Source organism: Sycon ciliatum, chromosome 1 (assembly GCF_964019385.1).
Source record: "Sycon ciliatum chromosome 1, ocSycCili1.1, whole genome shotgun sequence".
In the NCBI taxonomy this organism is placed as follows: domain Eukaryota; kingdom Metazoa; phylum Porifera; class Calcarea; order Leucosolenida; family Sycettidae; genus Sycon; species Sycon ciliatum.
The window spans coordinates 6,776,326-6,788,084 of record NC_088643.1 but is presented as its reverse complement, the minus strand read 5'-3'; the positions used below and the strand labels follow the sequence as shown (position 1 = coordinate 6,788,084).

General features: G+C 47.7%; 1 protein-coding gene and 1 long non-coding RNA gene across 2 annotated transcripts in view; one reads left to right on the top strand and one right to left on the bottom strand.

Moving 5' to 3' along the window:
* Window positions 1-602: 602 nt before the first annotated feature.
* LOC135811507 (uncharacterized) lies at window positions 603-2,260 on the bottom strand. Its single transcript, XR_010552609.1, has 2 exons — window positions 2,055-2,260; window positions 603-1,818 (listed from the first exon to the last, which is right to left on the bottom strand). It is a non-coding gene; the product is annotated as an uncharacterized LOC135811507 (long non-coding RNA).
* Window positions 2,261-8,683: 6,423 nt separating this feature from the next.
* The window catches only part of LOC135811487 (early endosome antigen 1-like), a 31,591-nt gene continuing 28,515 nt past the window's right edge, over window positions 8,684-11,759 (top strand). The window contains exons 1-2 of the mRNA XM_065324728.1: window positions 8,684-9,323; window positions 11,016-11,498. Coding sequence (XP_065180800.1) covers window positions 9,300-9,323; window positions 11,016-11,498 — 507 coding nt within the window. The 5' untranslated portion in view covers window positions 8,684-9,299. The remainder of the gene's footprint in view (window positions 9,324-11,015; window positions 11,499-11,759) is intronic.

Sequence of the window (11,759 nt, the reverse complement as noted above, 5' to 3'; positions counted from 1 at the left end):
TTTCATACAACTATATGCGTGATGATTTATTTTATTAATATGGGTCTCTCCCAGTTACTCTCTCTCTCTCGCACGAGCGCGCACAAGTGCACACACACACGCGCACAAACGACTTATCCGTAGACCCGCAGCAGCCGCCTAAATGTTGTACAGTGCCTCCAGAAGGCAGGACCAAAGCCACTTATTGCATTAGTATCGACGTACTGGAGCCATATACATACATACACATGCACTCGCTCGTGCATGCATGCACACACACAACCCCCCCCCCCCCCCACAACACCCATGATGCACATTCACACACACACACGCGCGTGCAAGCGCGCGCACACACACACACACGAGTGCCCGCAAGCATGCATACGGACCGTGCGGCATATGTACAACACTGGGAAATGGCCAGTACTAGCAGCACAAGGTCCCTGAGCTGCATCAGTGCTGTTACTGCCATACTGGGCGGGCTTGCACTGAATGGGGCAGGTTCGGAACACCTGCTCGCACCACCTAACAAGGAGCACTGCACTGGCTTTCTTCCAGACTGGGCTTGGATTTCCATGCAGCCATGCCTCGCGAGCTCACGTAAACACAACACAAGTTTGCAGTCTTAGTCAACGCAAGGCGCAGGTACTGCTTCAGCTCCTTCCAGGGATAAGTATGTTCATCAAATTTAGAGGCTCGATGTGGGCACGCAAAAGAAAGGAAGAAAAGAAGAAAGAGGTGGCACAGCAAAACAGAAGACTCTGGAATACTGAGGCCAAGGACAAACGCACAATCATAGAGGTTGTGCGGGAAGGGGTAGAAACGGAAGATAGCTTCTAGCGTACACACGCACGTTCCGGACAAGCAGCAGAAGGGTGATTGAGCCGATCGGTGCATGGGGGCCAGCAGCGACAGCGACTAACATTCGAAAAACACACCTCTCGCAGGAGCAGTAGCAGGAGAAAGCAATTATTTACTGTAACGGAGAAAATGCTAAGAGTGGAAGACAGTATAGACGTCCAAAGGTCCGGTCCAGCCTTGGGGCAGTATAAAATGATGAAAATGGTCTAGATATGTTTCGTGCTTGTTTCTTTCATTTTTCAATCGCGCCCCAGCAAAGCGAAATCATACAAGTAGACACGCAAGATTGAAGCAGGTTTTAGGAACACAGACGCGGCACACATGATGGGGGCTGGCAGACACCATGTGCACACACACACGCGCGCGCACACCCAATCAAACTGTGGACTGGACATGCAAAAACAGCAAGCGTACTGGGTCGGACTGTAAAATCAGGGTAGCAATCACTGGTCCAACACATCACTTGCAGAAGCGAGGCGCGGTGCGTCTATGTATTCACACAGTGTCGACTGCAAACTTACGCTTTCTTGAGCACCTCCGCTACGAGATCTTTGAACTCCATGTCACTCGCATCGTTAGCCTGGAACTCGATGCCAATGCCAGTCATCACCTTCTTCAGGGAATCCTTGGATGATGCGTAAATCATCTTCTTGCCAATGGGTGAATTATCGGGGCACCAGAAAATGAACGCCAACTTCTTTACAATTCTGCCTTCAGTGTTGCTGATGCCAAAATCGTACAGTATGTACCTAGGCTCCTTCCCCAGCCGTTGCTTCATCGCCTCGAAATGCACGTTGCAGTCTTCCACAGTGGTCGTATTCGCTGAACCAGCTCGGGGGACTTCGTCATCGATTATGATAGAGGTCTTGTCGTCACTGATCTTGAAGATGAGGAATTTGTGCTTAGCCTTCAGTTTCACGTCATTGTAGACTTCTGTAATCTCAGCGTCGACATCAATACCGGACGTTGCCATACTGCCTGCAGAACAAAAGAGCAACGACAAGATAAGTCCAGTCAAGGACGTGCTAGGAAAATGGCACTCTTCAAACACAGACATAGCACGAAGTTCGGAAATTTAATGAAAAATGCCACCTACTAGAAAAAATACTAAAACCTCGCGCTCGCTACAAGCCCACATACGAACGGGCCCCACCACCCCAGGAATCCCCTGCACACACGTAGCGAACGAGAGAAACGTGACCAGCACTGCATACCTGTTATAACGTCCGCAGCAACAGCGTCCCAAGAAATTCCAACTTCACTTCGCTACAACTGCAGCGGTTCGAGTGCAATGACAAACTAACTTGCAGCGAGAAAGACGCGAGCGAGGAGCAGCGTTCGTTCTTCTCAGCACCGTCACTGCCCATGCGCACTGCGCAACTTCTCGCAGCCAATGGCTGCTCACGACGTCATGGGTCACCTGTCGCGCCATGTTTGGGCCTGGGCAAACTCCGCTGGCTGGGCCGGGCAGAGGCTGAGTGAGACTGGGCTAGCTCCGTGCATGCGGCGCGGGTGAGATCTACGACGTCGACGGCAACTACATGAACTACGCCTCTACGGCAACGCTCCATCCAGAGCTCGAGTTGTACTTGTAGCCACATACATCAATCATTCATACTGTACTAGTACAGTAGTAGTACTACTGCCAGTACTGGTACATAATAATAATTATCTACCGACTACCGACTACACAAACCCTGATGCATGTCATGTACTGATGCGTGATGCTCATATTAGTCATAACCTGCCTTTGTGATGAGTGATGATGCAGATCTACGTGCACGTCGACGATCTACGGGAGTACAGAGTAGATCTGTCTACAACTGGGTTAGCCTGTGTAGGTGGGCTGCAGCTGAGTCCGGTAGCATTTTCTTCGGGTAGTTTTCCACGCGTTGCTCGGCCCATCGGGTACACATGGTACATGTATACAGTGCGGCGTATACAGACTACCCGATCGGGTGATATTGCCATGGTAACATCACAATGCATGCACACAACTATCTAGTACAGTACTACTAGTACTAGTACTAGTACTAGTACCGGTAATGCGGTATGTTACTTTTTACCACTTTCTTTCACCGACGACTTCCAAAGAAGACCTCAATGTTCTGTCCTCTTGCCAGTCTTGGGAATCTTTAGCATGGCGACGGCAGATTCTTGGCCTTGTCTATTTCCACCATGTATTCTCCCAATACCCCTCCTTGTTGTCTCACTTCCAGCTACCCTCTTCCCAAAGCAGTCGTCACCCCTCATCCATAATTCTTCCTAAAGCTGGCACCTACTTTCGTAAATCAACCCATTGTTCTTTGAGTGTTGCTTGGAATAAACTGCCTGAAGATATTCGTTCACTCTCTACAACAGCGAAATTTAGTATTGCTGTTCGTCGGTATCATTCGCAATCTACATGTACATGTACGTTTTCTTTGAAAGGTATTCCTGACTTTTGTGTCTAGGCTAACCACATCTATGAATGATAGTTTCAATAGTTTGAGTATAATGTCAGTTATAGTAGTCCGCAATGCTGATTTTCTAATTCTCATTAATTCTCATTATGATTAGCATGCAATGTACCACCCGAAGTACTGAATTTACTTCTTTTGTACTCTTTATTCTAATGTATCTTCTACCTCTTCTCCCCTACGAACATACTTTCTCATTTCCCATACTGACTTAGGAGACTCCCTTCGATAGGCATCTATTTGCCTCTGGAGGATCCGTGAAATAAAAATCAATCAAGTAGCTCATACAATGATACATGTACACCCTTCAAAGCGGTGAATTGACTAGCCTCTGGGTCATCCTAATAAAGATATTATTATTATCATTATAAAAAAAGAGCACGTTGTTGCACTGAAGTAAGGTTAGTTGTATTCGTAGGTTGACACTTCGTTCAGTGCCTTCTCGCCTTTGGTTACGTATTCTTGTTACCTTTTTGCGTTTCCTCTAGTGGTTTTATTGCACTTGTATCTTGATGTTATTTCTAACACCTTTCTATTTACAGTATTTAACTTCAGTTTCTTTGGTTGTATCCTTAGTTCCGTATTTTTCCCACTGATGATAGGAACGAGAAAATCGATTCTGGGTTTTCAATAATATTTTTGTTATAAAATACACAGTACTATACATGTACATGTACATGTATGTCAAACAAGTAACGTAGTTGCGTGATGTCTGCGGCCTTCATCCTATTCATACATGTAGCTTTATTAAAATTATTATGATCAGTTTTAAAAGCTTTTTAGCGCTACCGGTATACATGTACATGTACATGTACATGTACATGTACATGTACATGTACATGTACATGTACATGTACGTACTGTACATGTACCTGGTTTATGATTTTCGCTTTTTATTTCTTGATTTTGTATTTAGCGCTTTCGGGTGTTATCATTTTCTTTTCTTATTTTTGCACCAAGGACTAGCCATTGGCGGACTATGCTCGGCCAATCGTCAAATTATGCTTCTGACTATGCCACAATTATGCCAACAAATACATGTATGCTGAATTATGCTCGGTTCCATTTTGTATTCACGCTGTACATAGAGGATTGAGAAACCACGCATACACACACGGCCATGCCCTAAAGGCTAAAGCATACTTTTGTCTAAACCGAAAGATTATGCCAACCTTACACGTTGGAATCCGTATAATTATGCCGGAGCATAATTTTTTGACGAAATCCCAAGATTATGCCGGCATAATCCGCCAAGGGACCCAAGGTATTATGTTTTGGCTACCTTATATAAAAAAAGGCTTATCTGCTTTCCGTGTTAAAAAAACGTTGATGCTCAAAAAACACTACAATGCACCCGCGTACCCCTTCCCTTACTAGCCCTTTCCCAAAGATGCCATAATGTTTCGCAACTTATGCTTTTCGCAACCGTGCCAAAACAGGTGGTAGTTGCTGAAATCGCATCCATTTTTTTCTGAAAAAGCTCAAAAGTTGCTAATATCGCAACTTACAATTGGAGAGTTCTTGTGCTAAAACTAAAACCACTAAAAAGGGAGCAGAAATAGCAGAAGTCAAACTCGTACCCTCCTTCCTGCTGTGAATCACCACTTTACACAATGCCAGTATCCTGTTGCATGTATCCTACATCGTTCCAGTGCAAATCAAAGCGAATGCACATTATCGTAACTACCGTAGATCTACTGTTTCTCTGAAATGAGTCTGAAGGCAGGCGAGAAATGAGCGAATATGCATTTGTCCGACATGTAGTGCGTGACTTGACCTTTTGACCACATGCTATGGGACCAAAGTTGCGGAAAAGTTGCGAAATAGTTCGCGGAAAAGAAGAAAGTTGCGAAAGTTGCGATTTCTTCCTAAACAACGAAAAGTTGCGAAAAAAGTGGCGAGCATCTTCGGGAAAGGGCTATCCCTTACACACTGGGTTGATAAAGTAAGTAAGTAAAGTATCGTGTCCGTTCCCGAAGGGAACTCACGGAGCGAACTCACGACGGCCGCTAACACCCGGTACTAGTAAACCCTCGCGGCAGATGCAGCGCCTAACGGTGGGGCAGATATGTATGCGGACAATCAAAAGTAACATGATACAGTATACATGTACATGTACAGTATTAATCCATGATTTATTCAAAGCCCCACATAAGACAGTTTATTTAGTGAATAATAGCAAGAAGGTCCAATAGAATAGCTAGAGAGAAAAAGGAAACCCCCCAAGGAGGAGTCCAAGTGGAAAGGAAAAGGAAAGATAAGAACCTCTCCCCCTCTTTGAAATTAGCGCTAATATCCATGAACCTTCCAAGTTGGAAGGCCGTTGGTTAGCGCTATCGAGCAGTGCTCGAGCTGACTTTCATGCCGTGGAATGTCCCAGTACTCCTTGTCAGTTTTGTGCTAGATTGTGCACGTCTGACTATTCAAAATCTGGCTTAGTTGGTGGACTCGATCGCATAACTTGCGCCCACAATTTCCATGTTACAAAGATAAGAACATTGAAAGGATCGGTCACGCAATATGGTTAATTCGCCGTGGTTGGCAATTACCCACTCTCTTCACATTGGCCAGTGTTTCCACCGAGTCTTGAGATGTTGTAATAAATATAAAAATATGGTTAATTCCCATCGTGGTCCCCATGCACAAACATCACCAGGGATACAAACTTACGGAAACGCTCCGTTTCCAGCGCGACAAACACCTCGTGAACACCAGATAGCAGCGTGAGTCAGTGTCGCTCATGGAGGTGCTGAACAAACGCTGAGGACACGGTTGGCCATTCACGACACCTCCAAACATGCAAGCGGCATTGATCAAGAAATGATGGGCGTGCTAGGCGGCGTAAATAGGATGCCCTGCATCCACGGAAACACGTTACAAACCATTTCAATAGCAAGAAAGAGATACAGCACCTCAACCTTACCATAACACTTGAATAACGCAAACCAGAATGTTTGTTGATAATTAGGGCAACCAAATTCTTCAGTGCACGTGAACACCCCTGGCTGCACATGCCATTGGTGGCAAAAACCAAGCGTGAATGCATCTCTTTCAACATGACAATATCAGATTCACCCTCTGCAGGTAGGCTCTCTTCTTCTGTTGCTCATTCCTCCGCTCCGCTCCTCCGCTCTGGACAGCAAGGACGCTGAGGGATGAGTCACCCTTACATCAAAGAATGCGTCTTGCTGCCGAGACCAGAAGCCCCTCGCACAAATATCCAGACGAGTCTCCGCCATGTGACGCCGGTTGGTCGTGGCACCAGGGAGCGCTTCACCCTCGAGTGGGAGCAGAGCGGGGATGGCCGCATCCATGTTTGTTGTGTTGTTGTTTTCTTTATTTGAATTCGCTAAAACCAAACGGACAGAACTGTCCAGTGACAAGGGAGCGAATGATGAGCGTCATAATCACTATGCATCAAAACATCTCAGGACAAAATGAGACAGACTATATTAAGGGAGGGTCTGCACAACACTTGTACATAAAGGGGAGTACGAGAACAAAGGCGCGGCAGAAGTCGAAGCAAGAAAGCAATCAACGCCAGAGATATTTTTGTCCACCAAAAACAGAGAGAGAGAGAGAGAGAGAGAGAGAGAGAGAGAGAGAGAGAGAGAGAGAGAGAGAGAGAGAGAGAGAGAGAGAGAGAGAGATCCGAGAGCGAGAGAGAGACAGAGAGAGAGAGACTAACAAATGAGGGCTGAGACCTCTACAGCAGGGCTTTACGTCTGAAAACAACCGCACGAATTAACAAGCAAGTTGTCAGAGAACAGGGAGAGAGACGGGCAGGCAGGCCAACAGGCAGGCATATAATGAAAATATGGCGATAGTGATCCGTCTGACCTCAAGGCCTCGGCAATCAGGTCACGCAAAGCATTGTGCCGGACAGAGGGGTACCCCCCCCCCCCCCAATAGGGCACGTTGCTGCATGATCGACGCTGAGGTCCGTACCACACACGCACGAACTCGGAATGTTCCGCAAGGGCCAGCCAGCCATACACATGCATTTCATGATTACTGAGTCGCTGTCACTTACTTACCGGTATCGCCGAGGCTGTAGATCACTAGTTTGCCATAGCGCAACCGGCTATTCCAGACCTTCCCTACTCCAATGACTACATATATAAAACAGCAGTACAACATGCCAAGAACATAAATTTTGTAAGGAGGTTTCCGGTCTACTGCTTCCTTCCTGGCGCCAATGCTATTGTGAAAAATCTGTTTTGACAATATTCCTGAGTTTAGGGTTGGAAAATCAGTCTTGATATGGTCAGTTTATGCCTATAGACTGGAGTTGGATTGATACTAGTAGTTGACAATTGAAAAAATAAGAGCCCAGTCTCCAATATTAGCCCAGTCTCTAATAGTAATAACTGAAAAATAAGAACCCCGGGCTCTTATTAGAGAAAATACGGTAGGCGGATATTACCGGAAGGTGTCTTTTTTTCTTTCTTTTTTCTGTTTTACTACAAAGCATTGCAGTACTGGCCAGCAACATAAAGGGGGAGGTAGACAAAATAATTGGACAAGCGAATATTGACAACACAGAGGAGCCTGGCTGGCGTGCCGATGAGGTAGGTCAACCTCCCCCGACCTAGTGGTCTCGGGTTCATCAGTTGGTCTACGCATCAGGAAGGGGAAATGGACAGAGAAAGGGAGAATGAGCATGAGGAGCTTCCCAGGAGAGGAAGAGTGAGAGAGGGAGAGAGAAACAGAAAATGACAATAATACTGCCGGCGTCTACAAAGACCGTAGTCGTAGATCTACGACTCGCGGACGGCACTCATCAGAAATGACAAAGCCCCAGATCGCCTACACTAGGCTACAGGCTACACAGTCATATCAGTAGATCTACTGGCTACAGCCTGGTGCATGCTGAGGCTAGCCTCAGCATGCACCTCACACACGGCCACGCGCGGTACACCTGGTACACCAGGTACACAATGCATGGTAGACTACAGACTAGGCTGTCATAATGACATTATCCCCACACTGGGCCATGCAGGCCATGCCAGGCGCCACAGCTCAGGGCACATACAATGATACAGCCATTACCGGCACGTCCGTCAGTATTATATGGTCAGTACACATGGTACATGCAGGCTGAGGCAGCCAGCCAGGTCTGAGCTGACGCCCTGGCTGAGTCTGGCCCTGGGTCTCGGGTGTAGTCTTGCCGACACAGCTAGGTAACTGGTTACCATCGTCACCGAGCTTTACACCTTCACACCTTTTTTCAAATAATTCCTGGCAGCTGTCAGGACCATGCTGCACATGATGACATCTTGATGTATACATGTACCAAGCAGCTGAGCTGAGACCTTCAAGACGACTAGGGCTTGGTCTTGGACCTGTCTTCCATGGGGATGTTCAGAAACTGTTAGCACTTCTTAGTTCAACTAATGATTGCCTCCAGACAGCAGCAGGCCACGCGTCAGTGCACAGCTGACGGCCTACGGACCACCGGGTTGCGGCAGCTACATGTAGGTCTCTCGAGACGGGGACCACGTAGATCTACCGGTCGACGAACCCGTCTGTAGTTTGGTTCTGGCGATAGTTTACGAATTATTATTTATTACTTCTTCACTCATTTGCATGTATTCTGAGAAATGCCGTCGATGGGAGTGCGGCCCTAGACTAGGCTGTGCCTGGCTTCGACGAGTAGCGTAGTGTGGATGGCAGCGTTCCATTCCATTGAAATACATGACTGTATCGGATAGTTCTGTCACTCGCAGTTGATCGTCGACACGTGCAGCCGACGACGGAACCTCGCGTCCCACTCCCAGGCTCCCAGCCCGGCGCAGGATGGAGTAAATATCCTACACGGCTGCTGAATGCCGCTACAAATCACTTAGTTGCGGACGATATCGACCCCATCGGCGCGGTAGGCGAGTGTCGGGTGTCGCGCACCTGCTTTCCGCCAGTGGAGTGCAGCCCATTAGTATTACAGCCTCAAATACAGGGCACTCTACGGAAAGCTGCGTTTCGGCAGAAGAAGCCGGCGCCATGTCTGAAGCTAAGATCATTGACGTAAGATTACGAGCCGATTAGAACATTTGAAATTAGTTACCGTAGTCAGCATGACATTCTATCGGGATTTTGAAAAAATATCGGAGCAGAGCATTGCCAATGATTGACCCTGTAGTTATTTTGGAATTATGCCACACCTTGCATGGTCATTGCATGGGGGGGGGGGGGGGGGCATGGATACATCACCAATTTTACCTCAATTGCATTCAGTGTCTTGAATGGAAGCGCCTTACCCTTGGGCAGCATGTGGTGGGACAGTTGAGCAGCAACACGCTGATAGGTGTCTTGCTTTTAACTCACACTGCTGAGTATACATGTAGCTGGTGAGGGAGGTAACACCGCACAATGGCGTTGCCCAGTGCTGTTCACCCTTGAGGTAACACCGCACAATGGCGTTGTGCTGTTCACCCTTGAGGTAACACCGCACAATGGCGTTGTGCTGTTCACCCTTGAGGTAACACCGCACAATGGCGTTGTGCTGTTCACCCTTGAGGTAACACCGCACAATGGCGTTGTGCTGTTCACCCTTGGTGTATGCCAAGTGCATGTAACAGTGAAGTTTGTTGCTACTCGACGGTCCCAGAAACGGGTGCTCAGTTGGGCGAGGTGTTCGGAATGGGGGGGGGGGGGGGGGCAATCATAAGGGTAGGGTATAGTGTATCTTCGAGAGGGATTGCTTAGTTGTGTGCGTATACTATGCAAACCTATATGCACCATTACTGGATGCCGCACGGTGATGTGTTATTGTCAGGGGCGTCGGACACGCTACGGTTGTAGCGGGCCGCAGTCTCTGGGAGGCAAATGCACACGGGTCTCAGTGAACACACTGTTGTTTATTATTACTGAACTGAACTAAAGACTACATTGTAACTTTAACTCTGACTCTAACTCTAACTCTAAACTGACATGAAGAGAATTGTGAACAGCAGCTTTTTATAGGGTGTGGAACTTTTAGTGTAAGTGCAAGGCTAGCCTATGACCAGGGGATACGCAGAGCAGAAACAGAAAGGTCAAAGTAAGATGTGTGGGCCGCAGTCATTGCACAAGGAATGACATTTGATTCTATGCAGAAGAAGGAGCTGAATAGCGGTGTGGGCATTGGGCGTAAAAGAGGTACCGGGAAGACAGCCGTTAGGAATTCTAAGAAAGCTTTATTAGAATGTGTGTAGATAAATGAAAAGGAGGTCGAAAGTGAAATGCATCAAAAAAGGTCTACAGGGTACATGTGCTAGTATTCCTCAGGTCATCCTAGTGTGTGCGAGTAATACATGAACACAGTGAGACTAGTTACTATGCATGTCATGGGTCTGCAAGCACGGTTAGAGTTGCAAGTGCGGGGTGCGGTGCAACACCGGCGCGTGACCAATACATTGAAAGTGATTCACGCTGCAGCTGTGTGAGTTACTACTAGCGTGCCAGCGCTACATGGTCACGACGGTTTTGACTATGTCACTATTTGCTCCAGGCACCCCATGAATCAATAAAAATAATAAAATGCACTGATTTGGGCGCTAAATTTTGAAATTTTTCAACAGGCCACCTCCCCCCCCCCCCCCCCAACCCTGAGCCGGATGTAGTTCAGATGGCTGACTGTACCACCTTAAAATATCTTCCAATGCCCCTGAATGTGAAGCACTGCATGCAGCGTACACTGTACATTGTAGGCCGTTGATCTTGTTCTCAATCTCCCAGGAGGAGCAGGAGAAGCGCGACATTCTCGCCCATCTCATCAAGGATGGGCTACGCGTGGACGTCGGCGCCGAGGAGAAGCTGCAGTACTTCTACCGCAAGCTGCAGCGCACCGAGCAGCAGCTTGCCTCCACCCTGGACAACATGGAAGAGCTGCGCCGGCAGCAGAAAGAGGAAATGCAGGCGGTCGAAACGTACGTCTCGCACATCCGTGAGCTCTCGGAAGAGCGCGAGCAGCTGGTTAACGACTTGGAGACGGAGAACGCGCAGCTGAAAGCCGAGCTTCAGCGCGCCTCCTTGGCGACTAGCACAGCCCTGCAGGAGCAGGCGTCGGTGATCGGCTGGAAAGAAGTGAAGGCCGCGCTGTCCGAGAGCGAGCTGCGGGAGATGAATATCAGCGCTACCGATGAACCAAAGCAAGTTGTCCACCAGCTGGCAGCGCAGCGACGAGACCTAGCAGAGAAGTGCAAGACAGTGGAAGCGAAGGTAACACATGGGGATAAGTCTGTATTGTTCCGAAAAATAAGTACTCGGATGATGAGCGTAGGAAAAAATTAAATGAAAACATGTCTGTCAAAATCTGGTTTGGGTGGTGGACTCTAGTGCATAACTTGTGCCCCATCGTTTTCCATGTTTCCATCTAATTTCTTCCGAGAATCTGTGATGTTAAGTAGCGGTGGATATGGGGCACGGTGGGTTGCGGGGACTTCACTAATTTGGCCTGAAATACACCAGTGTGACCGCTGT